A 23,617-nucleotide genomic window follows, 5' to 3' on the forward strand; every position below is an offset into this window, starting at 1 on the left:
TGATTGCCAAAAACACTGCTGTTATAGTGGAGGAGAGGCGGTCATTTTGTTTAATTTCGATTCGACTTGTTCCGAGTGTGTCGCCAAAGTAAACAATTAAAAATATTGCTTACAATAATTAGAACTAAATGAGTGAGTACCATAAATGTATATAAGAAAACAGAACCTTTATGTCTAGTTGTAGGCCTAAACTTTCACAGTATCACAAGGGAAGGGCTGTTTATTTATAGCATTTAGATTATGCAATTCAACCCCAACCACTGCCACCATCTGCCGCTCTCCCTGCTGGCTGATAACCCATTCCCAGACAGGATGCAGAACCTCATGTGATGGTTACTAAGCGTTATGGTTGAATTAGGTCTGCACTAACCTCTGTGTGCATTTCACTGCTGTAGGTTAGAAGTTGTTATAATACATCTGCACACATTTAGCTACATAATTAATTAAATGATGAGGGTCTCTCTAGATGGAAATGTGTAGCATTCCTGTACACAACCCACCTTTAGACCCAGGGGAGGGCATAGCATGCAGCACCCTGCGCCGCTCTGAAGGACACACACTAGCCTACTGCTGTGCCTGTGCTGTGATTTTCAAAGGGCTGCTCACATGCTCGTGCACCAAACACACTGGCTGACTATGTGCAGTCGTGAAACCGCCCTGCCCTCAACTCCAACCCAGAACAGCCTTATCTTCCTTGCGAGGACACACGGGCACAATACTAATCATAAAACCTGACCTCACAAATCCGTTTGTAGTGTTGTACTGTGGGGCGTGCGTGCCACACACACGTTGCTGCTAATCCCTGGATCCTCAGTGAAGGACCATGATTTCTGGGACGGTGTTGCCAGGGGGAAGCTGCTGGCGCCCGGGACCTGTTGGAAATGACAGCTCAAGAAGGATTGAAGCACAGGGATCACAATAACAGTGAACGTGGAAGATAGCGGACAAGCGCCCTCGCCTCACTGTGTAAAGGGTGTGTGTGTCAGTGTGTGTGTGTCCGTTTGCGATACTTGACCAGCTTTAGCCCGATAGCTAATGGAGTAACTGTGAGCCGGGCGGCTCCTGAGCTAACGAAGCCCCGAGCTGAGTGCACGCGCATGTTTGTTTACCTATAGATTTTTAGTTGGAGTATGTTTCAGTGCGTTTACACGTGCACTCGTGTGTGTCGCTGGACCTGTCTTCACTATTCCCAACGTGTCACGTTAGCTAGCATGCTAATTCGATACGGCTAGTTGGCTAATATTGGCTATTAAAATAAATTAGCTGACCGTGGGTGAGGTAGCGCCTAGTCAAGTCAAAGGGTGCGCTAACATGGTAGCACAACAGGCATATGAATGTAGGCTATCCGAAGCAGCCCAAGCTAATTTGTTATATATATTAGGAATTATCAAATTAGCGAAAGTGAACTGTGAGATGGCTAATTTGCTCGGCTATTAGCTTAGCAGCTAGAAGCAGGAGTGCTCGCACGCTAATTGACCTAGTTCGCAGGGCAGAGGCCATGTTGTCATTCCACTCTACTGAACTTTGTTTACATTACAAGTTTTTGGTTGTTACTTTTCAGGGCGCTATATTATTCAAACATGTGAACAAACAGCCACTCATAATACAATATCCTTAAACATTATGAACCTAACCTAACGCCCCTTCCACTGAACGCCAAATCCTTAAATACTTACGTCGTGGAATGCGGGATATTCTGGTCCCTTTAGCAGTAAAGTCCATTCTTATCCGGTTTTAGCAACCCCATTGGATCCATGCTAGGACACAAGGCAGGTTCAAGAAACGTCTGGCAAGCAGTAACCTTAGTTTTTTCAACTTTCTTCATGGTATGCAATGTTATTTTAAGAGACGAGCAGTGATTTAGTTGTGATTCAAAACATAACCATCAACACAAATGTTTAACGTTACAACACATATTACACGATATCTCGATATCACTGTGCCTTCTCCCTTATCAATTTTATTTGAGTTTAAAAGGGAGAAGAATGATGTTTACTTGTTCTTATTAATCATGTTAGCAATGCATTTTGGGGCTTTCAGTAATAATGACTGAATTTGTGTGTAAGCTGTAATTGTTGCCACATCAGCTTCACATTTCCCTCTATTAAATTGTTTTGATGTCGTTAGTTGTTCCCAGTTGACATATTTTCCCTCCAGGAGTGAACATAGAATGTCATGATTCACATGAGGCTGTTGAGTTGACAAAGCAAGCAGCATTATACAGCAATGACAACGTGAAAGCTGAACAGTGTCTGAAAACGCAGTAGTGTTGTGTAAATGCATTCTGGGAAGAAAAAAAATATATCAAAAGAACCCTGTGTGTGCTTTTGTTTCAGGCGGCTACAGTACTGTAACCGTCAAATCCAATATTTATAATTGGCAGTGTGACAGACGGCATAATTCCGCCCTCAGGGGGGAATCCGTACCGCCTGCGCCAACCACCAAAACAGAGCTGTTGTGACTATTATAAAAAAAAAACCCGGAAGATATGCCTTAACACAAAAAAATTTAAATAAACATTTCCCTTGTCCTTGTCCTCATCCTGTACCTGCAGGCTAGCAGATATGGATTCACTGATGAGTGCGGTGACGCCACGCTCCCCGGCCCCAGCCAAGAAGCCTTCGGAGGTGGACTTTCGGTCGGGGGCCACCCTGGGCCAGCTGTCCTCCCAGGTGTCCGAGCTGGTGCTACTGGAGCAGGGAGAGTTCGGAGACCAGGCCGCCTTAGAGGTTCACACCGCCAAGGACTTCATCTTCAACATGCTAGGTATGGTCTGCAAACACAAGCTAGAAAATAACCTCACATTTATGGTACCCTGTCCATTCACCACTAACTAAATACAATGTTAGTTATTGTAATCACAAGCCCTGTTGTTACTCTTATTCAACACTTTATTCTGGTATATAATATATATTCCATTGTCATTGGAATAGAATGTGTTCTTAATGTAATACCAGCCTCTGGGATAGTCATTATTTATTGCTTGGAGTTCAATTAACAATTTATATACTGAACTACTTGGTTGAGGTTAAGAGCATAGCACACTGCACTCACTGATGAGTCTGTGGGTGTATGTGTGCGACTCCTCCTTTTTCTGAATTGAAAGGTGGTCATTTTGTTTAATTTCGATCGACTTGTTCCGAGTGTGTCGCCAAAGTAAACAATTAAAAATATTGCTTACAATAATTAGAACTAAATGAGTGAGTACCATAAATGTCTATAAGAAAACAGAACCTTTATGTCTAGTTGTAGGCCTAAACTTTCACAGTATCACAAGGGAAAGGCTGTTTATTTATAGCATTTAGATCATGCAATTTCTCTGTATAATATTTTCTGAAGGTAAATCGTGTTTCTTCACTGTAGGACCTTCTTCATAGTTAGCACAGGTGCATGTTTTAGTGGATGGGAAAGGAGAGCGTATATGCACTTCTTTTTCTTCTTCTATCCCTGTATTTACCCAGGGAGGTTTCACTGAGACTCCACATTCACCCACTATTAGTCATATTTTCACCAGCACGCTACCCAGTCTGACCACAGTCCAAACGGTCAACAACATGCAGCGAGTTGTTCTAGTGTGCATTCACTCACAGTACATTTTTATTGAATAATGATTTAAGATTTAAAATTATGCAAATGTATGGCCACTTGGAAGATAATAAGCCAAAGGTCTGACGTTGACATGTCCCGCTCTCTCCTGAGGCGTCCTCACATGCTGCTTTGTATTTCATCCTTGAAGTGATATTTTGGATTTTGATATGAAGCAACGATGTGAAGCAACAATGTGAAACAACCGACGGGACTGAGCTTAAAAGAAAGATTTCGACACCACAATGTCCACACATATTTTATTCTAGACTCAATCCTATCTGTAGACTCTTTAAGATGTTGTTTTTGACATTCTCAATTTCCGTCTGTTGAAACGTGATGCCGGATTTAATTGGGGCTAAACGGGGACAAAGCTGCAAGAAACAGAACACGATTAGGACAGCGTTTCTTTTTTTTTTTGCACACCCATTACATGACTTGGAGGCTTCCAATTTGCGGCGGCGCGGATGTGATGATTTGAAACCTGCACATTCGGCGTCTTTCAAATGCAAATGTGCCTCCTGAATTAAGTGTCAATAGTCAACACACATCCACATTTTGGTCGCGTGTCCCTCTGCTCTTTCTATCTCAGCCGTGCTTGCTTCCATTCAAGCAGAACCGGACCCACTGAGAGATGGGTTGGCTCAGTGGCACACAATGCCGTCTCAAATCTATTGTTGTCTTCTATTGTCAGTAAATAGGAAAAGAGAATAGTGAAATGTGTTTGTTTGACCAATAGGTGGCACTCTACCCCCTCCCTGCTGCTGTCCCTGTAGTCCTTGTTCTCCAGTGTAACAATGTATCAGTCTGTCCATGTACATTGGAAACTATGGGTGTCCCTGACTAAGGATTAACATAGTCGAATTTGATTGGTTCAAATCTTCCTTTTAGCCGGCCAATCGTCAAATCAAGTTTTTCTTATATATTTTTTTCTCTACTCATTGATTTATATCCTCATTTGCTATATTTGCATCCATTATTCCACACCAGACAAACATCCAATTACTGTTCGTCTTCTTTACTTGGTATAAGAATTAATTTCATTGCAACTTTGTCTACCTTCACACACATTAAAGAGATTGATTTAAAGCTCATAAGTTATTCTCACCTTATTAAGAAAACATTTTTGCAGTTTAATAGGCTCATATTTATACCAACACTGGCATGAATCATGATTTATTTTGAGAAACTATCAATTCCATGCTAAATCAGACATTCAGCTTCCACTCATAGCTGGAACAGAAGTCTCCTTGTTTCATAACCACATCTTTTGCGACTATTCAACTGAGTTTCAGTCGAATCCGGCTCCTTTGATCGAATCTCAGTGTAGTTGAATATTCAGGAGCCCCCCCATTGGGTTTATATTGCCAGCATCGTCAAATTTGTGTCAGTCTGTAAGAACAGCTATGACAGAAACTTTTATTTTGAAGCATTTTCTGCCTTTACCTTTGTCACTTCTCTGGATTCTGCTGCAAAGCCCTGTGCTTTCCCTCATTTAGTCTGCTCCCCCTCTCTCTTGGTTGACAGTCTTCCCGGTTACTTTTTCAGTTTGTTTTCCTGACGCTTTCACCGGCACAATCCCCCGAAAGTTTGCCGGTATTTTCATACGCCGCACCTCGCCGCCCGCTGTGGCAGCTCTGACAGTGAAAAGGAACTTTCTACACAGTGCCACTGCCGGTTTGTGTTGGGATTCTAGGAATCTAAAAAGTTCAGTACACCACGGCAGCTTTATTAGGAGCTCAGTGCCTCTCAGGGCTCGGAGGAGGATGAAAGGCAGAACCAAAAAAAAAGAGCAAATATCATCCTTTTCATGAGGGGCCTTGTTGCAGCATGTTGGCCCACTGGAAGAGGCTCTGCATAGGTGCGTGTTTGTGTGTGCGCGAGTAGCTGTGGCTTTTTTTTTTTTTTTCAGTTATTTTTTTATTAAGTTTGAGCTGCAGAGGGATCCCCACTGGGCTTTGCACAGTGTCAGGGAAAAAGGAAAAATAAAAAGGGATTACACACACACACACACACACACACACACACACACACACACACACACACTAGCCAGTGCACCCTGTGAATTTCTTCACAGCCTGGACACATCCAAGAAGAGGCTCTTATTTACCCGGCGACGTTTGAGTAAACATTCTGGTTCGCCTTCAGGCAAGCAAGCGTGGTGGGGGTCCCTGTATATATCATTTGAAAAACAAAAGTCTGTTGAATACCAAAATAAATCCCCCCTCCCTGTTGGTGAAGCAGAGGCTCTGGTGCTTGGGCCCAGGCATTAGATAACCTCCAACACAACTTTTCAGATTTTCAAAGTGTGTAATCTGGCTTGAGACCGTTCGAGTTCAGAGTTCATCATCACTGCTGTTGGTGAAAATGTGTGCTTTACATTCAAATTTGAAAAAGTCATGAGAGCTGTTCGGTTTTGACAAGAAAGATTTTGTGTCACATGTTGTGTTTTTGAAGAATGAAGTTACTGTTATGAAGATAAATTCTATTAAGGGAGTCCTTGTCTTCACTTTGTTCTACAGTGACTTTACTTCTACTTCCCCGTTGGGCGTCTTGCATCAGCCCCTTTTATTTCCCACCATTCTTCACACTTAGTCCACTTAGCCTGATGCACATTATGGCCTGAGCAATGATTAGTGGAGGCAGTTAGTAAGACGGAGAAGGCTGATGATCAGCACCTGAGCTGCTTTCTTCCAAGGCAAGAAAGGGTTCGCAAACATTTGAGTTTGTTATGTTTGGTCATCCATCGTGCAACTGCAGTTAGATATGGACTATGGAGTTTTTCTCGCCGATGGTTTTTTCTGGCTTCCAAATATCTCCCTTCCAAATGTTTGAACCTCTCAAACTTTTATGCCATGTTGCCGCATATTTTATTTTGGGAAGGTTGAATGTTACATTTTTTACCATCAGAGTGGCTTCCTTTGGGAAGGCGGCTCACTTGGGCCAGTCTAGCTTGGGCATGCTGGATCCCCACACAGTCCCTCACTGCAGCCCCCCCCCATTAGCACTGCTGGACTTGTGTGTGTGTGTGTGTGTGAGAGAGAGAGACTGTGTGAGACTGTGTGACTGTGACTGACACACAGCTGGATGCCGTTTCCATTGCTGTGACTTCCTGCCAATGGAATGCCCAGCGTTGAGGCTTCAGAGTTCAGTTGTAAGTTGTGTGGGCGTGGGATGGCTGCCCACACGGCTTCTCTGGCTGACTACTTCTCTGTCGATGCCATTTTTTAGGGTTTGACAGCCTGTCTTCATGTGCCTGCCAGTAGTACCAAATCCATGGCACTGCAATAGTACACGAGTGAAATTATTTGTGTTTGATTAGTTTCGGCCATTGTTTCGGTTCAGTTTGCAACTTTGCATCAGCGCCAAGCAAGCGAGCCCAGATGAGATGCGTCTTGCCTGCCATATATGATGGTCATTGTTGCTCACTGGCACCTTTTTTTGTTTTGCCACTGATCACCATTGAAATTGTAATTGTTTGAAAAGCTGGCGCGACAGTGAAAATTAATGCTAAACACATTTTAACTAATTTACTTTAATTTCACAACCACTGTGTTCAATAAGCCCGTGTGACAAATCAACAACCGTCTCAACACTGATTTGAACACAACAGAGTGTCCTGTGAGTGACTAAACACGGCCACAGACAGACATCAGCCATTAATTGTCTAATTAAATGTGACTTTAGGAATTTGGCATGTTCTGCGAGTTGTGTTGTGACACTGCATGACACATTATGTGCCGCGCTGCTCATTTTAATAAGGCTGACATTGTGATTTCTGCTCCTTCGTAATCACATCAAGCCCCCCCCCCCCCTCCCACCCCTCCCGAGGCCAGGAGGGAGGAATCATTTGGGCTTCAACTGTCAGCCGATAACAGTATCTTATGTGCAGGCTCGTGGCTGTCGAGAACATCCGAAAAATGAAGAATTTGCCACACAATTCGTCACTCGCAGACCAACACTTTTCAGTTTTTTGAGTTGCAGGAATGTTTGGAGGGCACGGATTGACTTGACAGATATTTTCTTTTCAAATCATTTCATAGACTTTCTAATTTCAGACCAAATGCCGGCTGTGTTAATGGACACAGTGACTGAGCCTCAATGAAAAATGTAGGTATTCCTGCTTCAGTGGGTGAATGTGAGATTGACCAATTAGTTGAATTCAATCAGATTGCACCTGTTTACCCAGCGTGACACAATGTGAGTGTTGGACCTAGAAAGTTGACTTTGCAACATGTATGAATATAGTAAATATGATTTGGTTTTACCTTGTTGTGTCTTAATAATGATAGTATACCAAGATACATTTAGCTAAAGACATAGTCAAGAATATTATTGTAGTGCATATTGGATTGGTGCAAAGTAGGTAGGTGCATGAGTTCAGATTTTAATTAATCTCTTGGCCCCATAATGTCAATATCAAAGCAGGTGAGGATCAGTAGTCTGTGGTTTGTTGGATGACTCTGCTTACCTTAAAGGTGTAGTCAGTGATTTAATGCTTGTAGTCAAAATCAGTGAATATCCCCTCACGATCTGCTAACAAAGGGGCCCAATGTAGCTACCAACATGCCTAGCGTAGGCTGTATATTGACACTAGTTTTTTATTTATTTCAGCTCACACACCGTACGTACAGCGGATTGTGAGGAGATATTCACTGATTTTGACGTAAAGGGTTCTACAGAATAACTGACTCCACCTTTAAATATAAAAGTAAACCCGCGGTGACACTTTTCCCTTTCAGTGAACATTGCCTGTCATTTAGCGGGACCATGCTATCAAAGATTAGCTGGCATCAAAGCGGCAGTGAAGAGCCAGAAGACACTGACAGCTTCCTGCCTCCCCTCTCTCCGCAGGTGGTTTAGACATGCGGTGTATGTCGTCGCTCTGAGCCCTGTTTAGTTGTATTAAACGCAGTCACACACACACACACACACACACACACACACACACAGCCTATTCTTTCGAGCTAATCTCCTCTGCCTTGATATGAATTTATAAACAGCAAGCAGACGGAATAGCTCACCTTTCAGAGAGCAGGGTTGTCTGGGATTAATTCTGCCATTAGCGTGCGAGGCGCAAGGAGTGCCGATTGAACAGCACAGATAACATCTGCGCTAGTGAATAGTAGGCATCCGTAACAGGTTTGAATTTCTTCCTTTTGGGATGATAGGATTTTAATGGCATGCTCTCCTTTTTTTATTAGAGTCTTATTGTCTGAAATAAGAGAGGTCACACAGATGGAGGGACATATGAGACAACGATTGTGAATTGCCAACAGGTTTTTTTAGGCTGGAGAGCGTTCACAGTATCAGCCCGAAGGCTTGCAGAGACACAGCCTTTTAGCCAGATGTTACACACTCCCTGATTTGTCTAAATAAAAAGCAATTTAGACAATTATGAATCATTAAATGTTGGCCTTTATCAAGTGTGCTACTTTTGTTCGTTGTTATAGGTGCGATATTTCAACAGGACTGTGAAAGTACTAGTGGGTAAAGACTTAACCCTCTGAGGTCTGGGGCTATTTTGGCCGTTTTGCATGAAAGCATAAATGTAAATGGTGATGCTGAGCTAATCTGTGGTCTCAATTAGGTATCAAAGTGACATCGTAGGAGGGACTGCATGAATGATAGAGAATGGGCTTTTCGGCAGATGGATAAATGTGGAAAAATACATGGCAAAGAATGAGATTTAGTAGCTTTACCTGAGTCCCGGTTGTCAATGCAGCAGGGTTTTGTAGAAACTACTGCAGCAGAGTGTTGGAAGTCATCGGCTTATTGAGAGGAATCCCATTTTCCAGAGAGATTTCCAGAGGTATTCCTGGAGTCTATATCAAACCTGTGTGTGTGTGTGTGTGTGTGTGTGTGTGTGTGTGTGTGTGTGTGTGTGTGTGTGTGTGTGTGTGCGCGCGCAGAATACTCCCATTCCGCTCTGGCTATGCTGAGAGTATGCCAAAATAGAGCTATTTTAATGAACAATGTATTGATTTTGAAATCATAGTACATTTTTTTTTTTTAATAATGATGTTTTCATGATATACCTTTTCTCATATTTTGAGGCAGGGCAGCAATGACTTTATGGCAGGCCTTTGCTGATATTTGCTTATATTAAAGGGGAAGGCCTGCCCTTTTGTGCCTGTTTCTCAAGGTGTGGGCCGCATTTCTCCTGAACCTCATCTATCTGTGTCAAAAAGAGTGCTGTTGCTTGTCATCCACTCCCCTTAAGCCTTTATCCATAAAAATACCCTTAAATATTTATGTTAGTAACAAGAAAAAAATGTGGTTAACCTGAATAAAATTGCACATTAATTTCACAGTGTAAACAGTCTGTTTATAAGCAACCCAGTTAAATCCCTGTACACTTTTTCAAGTACGAATTGAGCATAGAGGTCTGCAAAGGCTGTATATATTCTCGGCGTTTGTTTATGGTAATCATGGCCATCTCCAAGGATTCAAGTTGGGATGATTTATTGACGCTAAAATCAGATATCAAATATTTTTTTCTGCTAGCCTCATCTGTTTGAGCAGGGCATTTCAAAGACTCATGATTGCGGCATGATTGCAGCACACACTCGATTTTTCTAACCTTGAAAGTTTGGTTCAGGCTTTGACTGTGGCCTGGCTGTTGCTCAAAAATGAAACCCTTTCTCATTTATTATGTGGTATATTAATATATATTTTTTTCATTTTCAGTTCAATATTTGAATAGAAATTCTTTAAATACTCCACTGGGAAATTGGTGATTTTTTTTTTAATACAGCTTCTCAGTGTCTGGGCGTACAGCAGTGTGTGTAAGCTTTGCCAATGTTGGAATGCTATACCATTACCACACATTATTTAAACTTATCTGGAAGCCATCATATAGTTAATTTACATACGTGGGATTATTCAATGTAGCCTGAAAATAACTCTTATCGAAAAAACTTCCCTCTCTAATGGAAATCTCTATACATTCAAAGACATTTCTTATAGGATTAGGTTTAATCCGTGGCTGTAAAACCAGCCTAGACTGTCTCCATTGCGGCTCTCCTCTCAGACTGTGTGTGTGTGTCCTACAGGCATATATACAGTACGTACGACGGAGTGTGTTCGTGTGTACAGCGAGGCGTGTGTGTGAGACTTTGGATTAAAGAGTAAGATTATGTTCCTTGGTGCAACCCCTTAAACTTTATCTCAGACAGTGTGGAGATTGAAGGAGCCTAACTAATTGATATAGTTTTTTTTTTCGCTCCTTCTCTGCGCCCCCCCCACCCCCCTCTCTAACTGACGCCTCTTCCGCAGAGATAAGATGCTCTTTATTCTCTTTTTCATCACCCCATGTCCCTGTCCCCTTAGCCTATTTGACCCAATTTATCATTGGCAGATAAAAACCAAACAAATCAAGGGGAGTCGCAGCTTTAAACTGGTTGCCCTTTGGCTGGCGTCAGATCCTCCCTCTTGACACTGTCTTGTTCCCCTTTTTCCTTCTCTATGATCTGTCCATCCGCCTCCCCCTTTTCCAGCCAAACATATTTCATGACCTGATAATCGATGGGTCATAATTTGATTCAGATACAAAATTAGAATACCTTATTTATCCCCAATGGGCAATTAATTTTTACAGTCTATCCGATCCATGTAAATGAAATACATAAATACATAACTAACAACAGCCATCAAGCATTAACATCATCAAAAGGCTGTCCTATAGGATAAAGTACAGAAGAAAAAAAATATTTAATTTTTACATACATTATGCTCTCGACCCTGATATCTCTGTTCCTTCTCAACACTGGTTGTGGTCCCAACAGATTATTTGTCAAAAAAAAAAACAGAATGCCAACCTTGTTTCAGACATAAGCGCTGACATTTGACTACATTGCCCCCAGCACCAAACACTCTCTCTGATGGCAAACATGAATTTACGAGCTACTTTGCTCAGCACCAGAAAGTTAACATTGTGTACCCACCTAACCCCATGGCCAGGGGATCTTCAGTTCAGCTTCCATGGCATTGTATGTAAATGTTAAAAAAAATAATGCTAACAAATCCATGTTTCCAACTTGGTATCTTTTATTCACTAAACTACACATGAAAACAAGAACAGTCACCTTTTCGTGCTACCTGTTCCTTTTCCATCATCACCCTTGCTTTGATTTCCGGGACATTCTCTACACTTATGTAGTTTAATGTTGAATCTCGGATCAAGGAAAAAAGTGATGTCCGAATCTGAAAGCTCTTGTGTGGCTGGGTCGCTGTGTTTATCCTCCATGTGGCCAAGGGCTCTTTAATGGTCTGTGTCCTCACCAGTGTCTGTCAGAGTTGACGTTCTCAAGAGATGCAGGACTGCCTTCAGGTATAACACTCTTTCAAATGCTTTACCAGAGGAGGCCGTCCGTAAACTTGAATGATTCAAGGACCTCTGTATCCTGTTGAATGGGAACCAGGTGAATGGCCTTCCTGAACTTGAGACAAGGCCTTGCTCGCCTCTGCTTCCCAATCATCCTCGGCCTTAAACCCTGTCTGGTTGGAATCTCTGTAATCAACAAGTTTCAGATTTAACCCTTGCTTTGCAACACTGTACATTTGTGTGATAAATAATCACTCAATTGTTTAAAAAAAGTCCTGTTGACCGATTTAACCTACATAAATATTAATAGTGTACGGTACACAGTATGCCGTTTTTCAGACGGATAATAATATTGAGCAGTGAAGACAACAATCAAAAACACGTATTATCTTACCTGCAGTCAACAGGAAAGTATTTGTTTAGCTGGCAGTGTCTCCTCTGACAAACTGAAAGTAATCATTATGTTGTATATGTGAAAGGTTTATGGGGGGGGGGGGCAATATAACTGGGTTTCTTGTCCCTTTGTAGATATTCTAACAGCTGACTACAATGAGACCTATTTATCTCTCTATCCTGTAAACCCAGAGGCCAATGTTTAGTTCACCCCCCCCCCTGCTGAAGAAGTTTGAAGGGTCTGTGAAAATACTGGTCAGGAGGCAGACTCTCCTGGGCTGTCTCCCTGCAGGTTGTGAATCATTTTTACTCTGCGACTCTGTTGTTATGTCTTATTGTTAAATGTCTTAAAATTCTATAATTCTCTGTGAGTTTATTTCTCATGTGGAATTTGGTAACTGGACAGTAAAACAAACATCTTTTAAGAGAGTTATTATTTCGTAAACTACTTAAACTACTTGCAAAATAGGAATTAGAGAAGAAGTGCATAATGTTGAATGGAAACCCTTCGATAGGGTTGTGATGAGAAGTGATCTTTATGTGTGGATGACTTTCACAAAGAGCTCAGTCAGGGCTATGGATCACACCCTCATTGTGATTTCACGCACACAAGAAAGTCATGTTCTGCATATTAATTCTGATCTTTTCTGAGGTGTCTGCGTAGAATGAGTGAGTGTAAAGTCAAATATTTGTAGTCGGGGGGGCTACCAGGAATTCCTGCAGATGTCATGGGAGAGTTGAGAGGCTGAGGATCCACAAGAACCTTTAGCGCTGTGGATAAAGACTGAGCTTGTCGAGGGAGTTAATCTTAGAAACACTCAAATATTCTAAGGTTTCGCTCTCACATACTCCCAAAGTGGTTGAGTTAAATGAGGCCCTTTTCATTTTGCTCCCTTTCAAAGGCACAGCACCAGAGAGCGCCTCGTCAGCACGCTTTGTCTTTGACTCCAGCAGTCGGCGCTCATTCATTTACAGTCCCTGGATGCTCTCCCCTTCCTCTTTTATCTTTCATCACACGTCACTCCTCTACCTTTTTTTAATGTAAAGTAGCAAGCAAAGGCTTGTTTGGGATTCTGTGGGTGGGGAATGCTGCTCTCGCAAGGCAATGTGTTTTTTTTCAGTCAGACCATGATCGGCTGTCATCATTTATTAACATAGACGCGTCGGCACTACTATCAAGGATGGAGTAGGAGGCAGACTTTCCAAATCCAGCCGTGTTAAATAAAATATTTTTTATCGCTTTAAATTTACCCAAACTTTCTACTGACGCAACTCTTGAGTATCAGAGGCTTTTTACTTTTGATCGTGCCATTTCTTCATGACTCACTCTCACAATTTTTCACAGCCAGACACCCTCTTTGGTACACCCACACGCCTCTACATGAAAACGTGGCACCGAGGTTGCGTGCCCATGTAATTGGATGAGAGGAATCATGTTAGGAGCTTTGTGCCCCCCGGCCATAGGCTTCTGGCTCGGTCCGATGCCGCTGTTTCAGCTTTCTGCTGCAACTTAAGTGCCCTGGTGGGGATAAACACTTGAGCTCAAGCTCTCACAATCTCTCCCCTGCGAAGGGTTCTTAAGGTCTTTACCTTTTGACCTCAAGTAGCAGTTAGCTCTGGACCAGGACAAGCTTGGCCAAAGGATCAAGCCTCTCTCAGTTGCTCTTAAAAGCTGGCATAACATATTTGACTTGACTCCAGTCCTGTGGCTCCCATGGGCCCGGGGCCTTGGAACTTTACAACACAACTAAGTCGCCATAAAGGGATTTGAAGCTTTGATATTTTCCCCCCTTCACATATAAATAGTTTGATGTGGAGAGTGGGGAATGCTTTTTAGCACTCTGGGAAAAGATGGTGGAGCTTAGTCCTTAAATAGAAATAGGTGATTGTCTGATTGCTCATATTTCTTTCCCCTTCCTGTCTCTTTAGGCTCCGCCTTCCAAAAAGCACAGTCTGCTCTGATTGGCCCTGAATCTAACTGTAGGTTTAATTCAGGGGTATCTTGGGGTGTTTTCAGAAAAGTGGAGGTGGAGAAAAATAGAGAGGGTTGTTTTTTCTCATACTTTGTGAGTCTGTAGTCACACAGAGGACCCATATTAATGTTGGAAAACCGTGAAACAGTACATTTTGCATAATAGGTATCTATCTTGTTACCTGCTGATGTATACCATTACAAAAACCCTCCTCTTTGTGTTTGTAGAGAGAACATGGTGTATGCAAGCTGAAATGAAAGCTTGGCTGAGCACACATGCAGGCGAGCCACTGAAATTATCTATATTTTCTGGCCCAGTGGTCACTGAGGTGGCTGGCTGTTCATTTCAAACTTCTTCTCATGTCAATATTACCGCAGCACACAGCCTCAGAAATATATGCAGAAACCCTCGAAAACAAACCAAACCGGACATTTTTCCCTGCTTCACTCTCTCGCAAACCTGCTGCTTTCTGTCCCTTTGCATTTGCTAACGCTGATGTGCACTGCACTGTCCTAAGCCTGTGTGCGTGCATCTGAATTTAATTTTTAAATGCACATTGGCCTCTGTGAGCGAGAGCACTTCTCAAACCTTTTCTACTCATTGCTTCTCCTCGCATCGGTTCTGCGGGGCAAAACAAAACAAAAAACATTTCCACATGTAGCAACTGCTTTGAATTTGAATTTTTTGCTGATTGTGATTGACCTACTTACAAGTCTCTTCTTCACCTCCCATCCCTTTCCCTTCCCAGGCTTAGTGCAGAAGGTAGACCAGCGCCTCCCGGTGGCCAACGAGTACCTGCTGCTGTCAGGCGGGGCCCGGGAGGGAGTGTTGGACCTCAACCCAGAGGACCTGGGGGACTACGCCAAGGGGGCCGACTTCGACCTGGACTTCACGCTGCTGGTGCCCGCCCTCAAGCTCCACGACCGCAACCAGCCCGTCACGCTGGACATGAGGCACTCCCCGCCGTGCCACTCCTGGCTCAGCCTGCGCCTCTGTGACTCACACATCCTCAACCGCTGGAGCGTCTGCTGCCAGGAGGAGAACGGACATCCCGCCGAGGAAGACGAGGAGGAAGAGGGAGAAATGAGTAAGTAGAACCAGTAGGATGGTTATTGCTTGGGATGGAAACGGCCAATGATGTTACCATGCACTGCCATGATGTCAGACGTTTCCAATTTTCCTTCCCATCCAAAGAAAATTAACACTTTTTATGACATTATTTTTGTCTTGCATTGCTTTGTCGGCCAAAAACAACTCCTCTTCTTTTAAGGAGGGTATACACAATGGTTTACACCTGCTAGTTTTACAGCCGCACATCAGGACATGAGTCGCTAACTGAGGCAATTGCCGAAGAATGCAGCGAAAACTCCGGTGGGAATATTCAGTGCAATTAAGGTGTTCACATTTCTCAATTAAAATGCAATTATGGCTCACTCTGACTAAGAGCTTATTCTGATTAAGGTGAGCAGGAACTACTGTTTACATGTCAAGGTCTTATACAGAATATGATGATGTATTGCTGTGATTTACATGAGGTAGAGGAGGCAGAGGGAGTAGAAGTTGAATGAAAAGTAAGAAATGGGATGAAAGCCTACAGTAGAAAGAGCTCGTGTAGAATGCATAAAAAATGGATAGAATAAGTGAAGATGGGGAGAGAAGGAGTGGATAGACAGCGATGAAAGTCATGTAGCAGGGCAGAGAGCGAGGATTGAATTTTGTGGTCATGTTTTCACAGAGATAATTGGATGCATGGTGTTGTGATGCAATTTTGCCCCGGCAGAGTTGCAGCGGAGGGGCCCCGCTCTTATAAACTCCACAGATAGGTGAAACGAGAAAGCGCCTATCCGGGGGGAAAACGCACACTGAAACATTCACGAGTATGACTTCACAATCTAAAGTTCAAGATTAGGCGGCGTCTTCCAGATTGAGAGTGTGAATGCGGGAAAAAAAGTAATCACATTAATCGAAAAAGGAGTTAGCTATTTGGGAGATTGCATTTTGCTACATTTTTCTGGTCATTTCATGGCATTTCCCACAGTGTCAGCACATTTGTGGCAGCAGGAAGGTCAAGGTTGGTTAACAACACATACATGTAGCACATCACATTGCTACTGAGAGTGGAAAAGATACACACATTCAAATCAGATGTTAATGATTTGCAGTAAAGGCACAAGCACCTGTCTGTTATTGACAGTAAACTGCACAATGCAGGTCCCAAAAAGTACTGTTTTCGGCTGCAAGAAGCCACTCACTTGTTGTTGATTCATTTTCTGTCTTTAACTAATCTGATGGTTTTATCACTAGTCTAGTAGTGTAGTTAACAGATACATGATGATGCTAGGATAAATGCTGACAGATGGCGAAAAAAACTAATCATCTGTAGTATTAAGACATTATCCATTGCATTAACATACAGTGAATAATGATGCTGCTTCCATATCAGCTGTAGCGGCTTTCCATTAAGCCAATAAAAGGATAAATGGCTATAACATCAGCTCTTTCACTGTTATGGAAAAGAAAACTGAAACTAAAATCATGAGACATTTCAGAGTTTATGCAATTGGTGATTGAACGTTGCATGGGCTTATATTGTTAACTAAAAAGGACACTGTATGCCTGGCAATACTGCCCTGTTAGTTTAGTAAGGATCCTCATTAGCTACTGCATTGCAGCAGCTATTCTTCCTGAGGTCTAAACAGTCTGAATAAATAATTTCAAATGCGGTTTTCTTTTTTCAAGTTTACACGCTTGAAGTTGAACAAAAGGATACATATGGCTATTCTTTGTGCCCCAAAACAATGAAAAGTCAATGTAATATTTACATTTTGGTGTCTGTAGTAATTTGTGGCAAATTGATTTTCATCACAATTGTGAAACTTTGATTAATAATTATATCACTGGATTTTCTTTTGAATTGTGTATAAATTCACCCAGTATTCTAGATACTCCATGTTGTTCTAGGCTTCAGCGTGAATCAGCTTTAGAAGTGTAAAAGCCCAGGCTCCACCTGCTGGACGTAGGCAATGAATGTGGGATCTCTGGTTAACTAAATAACAATTGTAGTGCCATTATCTTCTTGATTGCCTTGTGAGCTTGGTACATCTGGTCTGCGTGGACAATACCCATCATTCAGCACCCTCCCTTCCCCCTGTCCCTTCGCTCAGGTAAAGGCTCTATCCCCTCCCTGGGCTCTCCTCAGTCTTTGGATGGGTGCTACTTCTCTCCGGCGCTGGTGACAGACTGGTTCTGGAGCGTGGTGAGTGAGGCCGTGGAGGAGCTGAGACGCTGCCCACAGAGAGGCATTCCAGTCCCAGACCGACTAGAGAGGAATGGACCCCTCACCACCATCATCCTGCAGGTACAGAGGGGACACAATGCTGTAATGAGTGGCACAGTGATATTAAGACCAATGAACTTATTCCGTGTTCCAAATATCATACTTTTTTTCTATACTACTGTACATACTAAAACATTCTGGTTTCCAAATGCAATTGTATGAATAAGGACATCTTGGTATTTTTGGTGTACTGCATTTGACATGTATGTATTGGGACATCCTAAATCTTTTTCTGGCATACTAAATAGTATGAAAGTATGGGTTATCGAACGCAGGGATTATGTCTGAATCGATATGAAATGGCAGGCTGCCTAAAGGACCCCTTAGGTGTTTTCTGTCTTTGGATTCACTTTTACTCACAACAACATATAATGTGCTTCCTCAAAGTCTAACAAACATTTCGAATTAAACATTGCCAAAGATGTTATTGAACTATTTTAAATCCAGGATTGTAGCTCTGAGCACTGCCAAACATCAAAACATATGGAGGATCCCTTGGCAGCTATGTTTGTGAGGAGGATAAAACATTTAGTTAACGCTACTCTCATATTCCACCCCCCCCCACCCACCCCCCCCTCCTCCCTTCAGGCAGGCTCCAGCCGGGTGCTGTACGACCTGCTGCCTGTGGTGTCGTTTCGGGGCTGGCCCGCCGTGGCCCAGGGCTGGCTGACTGCCAACCACTTCTGGGATGGTAAAATCACCGAGGAGGAGGCCATCTCTGGCTTCTACCTGCTGCCCTGCTGCTCACCGCTCGGCGGACGGCCCGACAGGGAGTGGAGGCTGGCATTCTCACGCAGCGAGGTGAGGGGTTGGCTGATGCAACTTTAATGGTGGGGTCAAAAGTACAAAAGTCTTATAAAGTTCAGTATAACACGTTGCACTAGGATTACAGTGGGGTCATGTTTGGTGCCACTGTGGACTGGTTTTAAAGCAGCTGTACAACATATCAATCTGGATTTGTTTCTTTGTTTCTTTGACCTTTATTTTTCATCCAGCTGTTTCAGACTTTATCATAACAGTATGCTGGTTACATGCGTAGCCTACAATTATATTTCAGATCCCATCTAAGACTTCATCACAGTTACACATGTCTGTTGAAAAATGAGAAAATATGAATCTAGAAAGTCATTCACTGTGCCTTTCCGCTCCCCTTGAGGCATGTATGTGGCATTTACAATACAGATCCTAATCCAGGTTCACTTTAAATAAAGGAGTGGGTGGTTTGGACCGCAGTCCATATTGCTCCAGCTAGTCCCGTCAGTGAGACCTTGACATTACCAGACATCCTTTGCTCACACTGTCGCAGCCTTTTTTATTTTCCCCAAAAAAGAAGGCTCATTATTTAATAATTAGCATTATTCAGACCGGCATCTCTTTGTGTATAGATAGCATGTCCGAAACACAGAATTTCCATCCTCCTAACAATGTCATCGTCCCCCAAGATGTTTCACAGTGGACATCGTCAATGTCCAGGTTGGTACACATCAACCAGCTCTAGTGCCAGCATGGTACTATTCACTGGTATTTCTTGTATCACCAGGTTCAGTTGAAGAAATGCATCCCGTACCCCATGGCCCAGGCTTTCCAGGCAGCCAGAGCGGTGCTGTCTCGTATCCTGGCCCGTCCGCGTAGGGGCCTCAGCCTCTATCACCTGCGTACGCTGCTCTTCTGGGCCTGTGACCGACTGCCCGCCGCCTACCTGAACAGCCCTGAGGCCGACACCCCCGGTCGCCTCCTGCTAGGCCTCCTGGACGACCTGGCCCATTGCATCCTGGGTAAAAACTGCCCAAACTACTTCCTGCCCCAGTGCAACATGCTGGAGTACCTGACAGACAGCCAGGCGCTGCTGGTGGCCCGTAAACTGGCCCACGTGCGCTCTGACCCCAGCGAGCACCTGAGGGCAGCCCTGGACCAGTCTCTGCAGGCGGGCCAGCTGAAGAAGGAGCTGACCACTGGCACCAACGGCCACCACAGCTCCCCGGGACACCACCCGGCCAACGGCATCATCACGCCCTCCGAGGATAAGCTGGCGCAGCGCCTACAGCAGCTGGTCACTGAGAACCCTGGGAAATCCATATCGGTCTTCCTCAACCCCGACGACGTCAGCCGGCCACACTTCCGCATCGATGACAAGTTCTACTGATGCAAAGAAGACACGTGTACAAAACGCACCCTGAACATTTCTCTGACACTGTCATATCAGAGGGTACGGAGAGTGAAAATCAGGCAGGATTTTTATCTTGAAAATCACACTCCTCCTGTTCACCATCCTAAGGCTGAACATTGCAACAAAGCCTTGCTGCTTAACTGACTTCTCCAAACCAAAAAAACATGTCCTACTCCTGACAAGGGATGTCGCACAACAGAGCTGATGTCACCGAGCTGTTGCCATGGCGACTGCCCCCTCCTAACGAGCTGGCCTTAACAAGACTGATCAGCTGGTGCTTCAAAGACAAAGGGCCGGCTTTAGTGGAATAAGTCCAGTACAGATCAACACAGAGGGTGTGTGTGTGTGTGTGACGTGTGTGTGTGTGTGTGTGTGTGTGTGTGTATGCACGCCTGTAAGCCTAAGGGTTCTTGGCATCTTACTTAAACTTCTTCAGACAGAGGGAGAAAGGCTCCTTGATTGCTGCTTTTCTTTTCTCTCTCTCTCTCTCTCTCTCTCTCTCTCTTTACTTTGGATGAGAGTGGGCGATGGCTGAATTACAAAAGAACAAAACAAGGTGTGGCTGATGTAACTGAATGTAATATTGTGAGGAGAACTGCCGAGTCTTTGAACTAAAAGTCTCTTTTCTCTTGTCAACTACGTTGTAGCCCTTTTTTTTTTATTTTTCTGTTTTGATCCCCACGCCTCGATTTACGGCATGTTTTTCATTTAAAAAAAAAAAAATCTTTCTCAGGTATTCATAATACTTATCCTTTTTTGGTAAGTGATTCGCTTTCAAGGTCCTTAACTACATTCAATTACCACTTACATTTCAACGGGTAATGGAATGTACCAAATAGCTGTGTTTGAGCGATTTTGAAAAGAGAAATGTACGTCGTCTTACATCGTCTACACATCTGTGTTTGGTACAACTTGATGAATCTACGGAGTCCAGGTCAGAATGTTCATTTATCATTACTCCTTCTGAAAGGCATTTAAAACAGCAAAGTCAATGTAATCCGATGGAACTGTCACAAGAAATGGATTTGATCTTGAGGCTGGTTTGACTGGAAGAAGAGTGGAATACCCTGAAGACGCTATAAGCTTCTTAGCTTTGCTTTAATTAACCTTTTAGTTTGAATTGCTCCACAAAAGATGGTTTGCACACACACACACATATGAAACAGTAGTTGATGCTACAAAACTGTCTCTTGAAAATATTATATTAAAACGAATGAGCTAATGAGTTTGGCCACTGTCAATTAGCAAGCGGTTAGCATGCGTTTTTCCCTCCCTCTTAAGTAGAAACCAGTTATTGCATTTAATCATACGCACTCTGGAGAAAAAAATGGTGACTGATTATTGCCATCCTATCCTGCTAAGCTAGAGTGTTAGCAGTTAGCTCGCCAGCTACCAATGTTTCCCATATTGCCATGCAAGGGATCACACTTCCAGAGCTGTAACAATTAGTCCACTCAATGATTATTTGACAGTCAGAAAACGGTTAAGCCTGAAAAGGACGGGGACGTTAAATGAATTGATCTCCTTTTGATAAACATGTTTTCCTGTACTGTGCTTTGAAATTAGAAGTTGTCGCAACATTTGAGAAATCCTTGAAAGTTCTCTTTATGTTTCCCTGGCCTTTTGCGTTTGGAGTAGGCTCTTTTGTAAGAGATTTAGAAAAACATGACCCCAAATATAGTATATGCAGTAGCGTATTGATCGATTACAGTCTGGATTGAACAAAAAGAGGAAGTAGAGAATATAGTCAGGGCCTCGTCTCCACTAGGGGCCCTGTATGTTTTTGCACATCAGCGAAGCGTGTCTGCCAAGTTCTTGTTAAGGAAACTCAGTTTGGCGTGCGTCTGTCGATATTATTGGAAACCAGTTCTGACTTGACTGAGTCTGATAACTGTCCCCTGTCTCCTCTGCTTGGTTGGTCTTTTTTAATGAGCTTTGCGCGTGTGTGTGAGTGAGTGCATGTGTGTGTGTGTGTACTCTAAGAGACCAAGCACACAGCAGGAAGCAGACAGATGCTACCCATTGAATTATACCCTCAGAGGGTGTGTAGAAGATGCTGGGCCCTATCGTTACTCAGCAGACATGAGACAACCACAGGGGGGTGGTTAGAAGGAACGATGGATGAATGGAGGGAGTGAGACAGGCTCTCTTCTGCTCCTTTTTGAAGAGGTGAATTCTAAGCTGCTTGGTTGATTGTGATGATATCTGCTTTTCAACGTCCGGGTCTACAAATATCATGTGCTTACTACTACTGAGTGAATGTTTAACAACATCTGTCTGAACTGGCGCTCTCTGTGTGTGTGTGTGTGTGTGTGTGTGTGTGTGTGTGTGTGTGTGTGTGTGTGTGTGTGTGTGTGTGTGTGTGTGTGTGTGTGTGTGTGTGTGTGTGTGTGTGTGTGTGTGTGTGTGTGTGTGTGTGTGTGTGTGTGTGTGTGTGTGTGTGTGTGTGTGTGTGTGTGTGTGTGTGTGTGTGTGTGTGTGTGTGTGTTTAAATTGAGGAAAACCAAAGCGTGATTCAGAAAGTCAAACAAGAGTGCGTTCAGCTGTCAGGTGTGTGTGTGTGTTTTCAGCACTTTTTCCAAGACAGGCTCAAATGTCGTTCCCAAGATTGTACAAATTCTAAAATGTCCTAAATGAAATATTAATGATATACAGTAAAGGTACTTTCTCATGGCCCACACTTATGTTTGACTGAGACTGCTGCAAGTGTTAAGTGTGCCAGGTGTGTGACTCACTTTGTACGGTAATGGGCCTAGTTAGAGATTATAGACACTGGAAATAATCAATGTTTTTCTTTTTCTTTCTTGAATTGTTCACATGAAATCTTTATGGAGAATATCAAATTCTTGTATTTTACACTAGTGTCAATTTCTAGATATGCATTTGCGCCCTCTATGGAATGGCCTGCCGTTCACCACGCCTAGTCTAATTGTACTTCAAGTGTAGATGTACTGTGTCTCTGAAAAGGGGGGAAATCTTTAACTGCTGTCCAGGGGATTGCATGAAACATATGCCACTCCCAAACACTAAGCTAAACTTTTATATCATATTCACTACTGATCATTTTTTTTTTTGTGCGGGAACTTCTGATGATCCTGTTTCTAAGATGAATTCAACTCCTGTGGATAGATAACTGACCAAAAAAAAAAAAAGCAATGAATGTACCCTCCATATATATCCTAATCTTCTCTCCTGGCTCGAGAAGTCACCCCAATCTACAGTAATATCTCAGCGTTATCTAAGCGGATGTACTCCAGCCTGCGCCCTCAAGTTCTGAGATAAGAATATACCGAATCACTCCACAATTTGAGAAATTGAATGTTGTATCACTTGTATGAATTGAGTTCTTTCTTTTTTCTATCTTTGTTTTTTTTTTCTTCCAATAAGTGCAAATAATTTTTCCTCGTACCATAACATATACAGACTGATTTGCTGTATTTATAACTTTTATTTTCTGGGGGCTTTCTATTGATCAATCTTCAAGCGTTGGCATGAAATAAAATCACTACATTTCAAATCGGATTGTGTGGAGATGCATTCATTATGATAATAAATATTTGATTTTTGTTTTTTTTACAGGTCATAATGGGAAGGGTTAAGTAAAAGGAGAAATAGTGAGTGACTCCTGCAGTGCAACAGTGGCATATTTAAATTCAAGTTGCAACACAGGTTCAGTCCAACAGAGGGCACTCTAACACAGTGTTTACATAGAAAGTTCCACCTGCTCGTGTGTTCTGCTCCCTCACACTGATAGGAGAGTGAGAGCACACACACACACACACAACACAAACATGCAGTATAAGACAGTCATGGCGAATGAGATATACAGGAAATTA

At 43.0% G+C, this 23,617-nt stretch overlaps 1 protein-coding gene across 2 annotated transcripts; it reads left to right on the forward strand.

Moving 5' to 3' along the window:
- The first annotated feature begins 669 nt into the window (after positions 1–669).
- On the forward strand, positions 670–23,276 carry tmem102 (transmembrane protein 102). Of its 2 annotated transcripts, none has more exons than XM_080052504.1 (6): positions 670–973; positions 2,555–2,766; positions 15,026–15,364; positions 17,442–17,635; positions 18,203–18,415; positions 19,155–23,276. In XM_080052504.1, exons 2-6 carry the CDS (start codon positions 2,565–2,567, stop codon positions 19,755–19,757), a joined length of 1,551 nt encoding a protein of 516 aa, XP_079908630.1. In that variant the 5' UTR covers positions 670–973; positions 2,555–2,564; the 3' UTR covers positions 19,758–23,276. The 2 variants fall into 2 exon arrangements, with proteins under 2 accessions (XP_079908630.1, XP_079908631.1); XM_080052505.1 differs by having other exon boundaries at positions 670–966.
- The last annotated feature ends 341 nt before the right edge of the window (positions 23,277–23,617 follow it).

The sequence above is a fragment of the Ammodytes marinus genome (assembly GCF_949987685.1).
Source record: "Ammodytes marinus genome assembly, chromosome: 23".
Classification (NCBI taxonomy): Eukaryota; Metazoa; Chordata; class Actinopteri; order Uranoscopiformes; family Ammodytidae; genus Ammodytes; species Ammodytes marinus.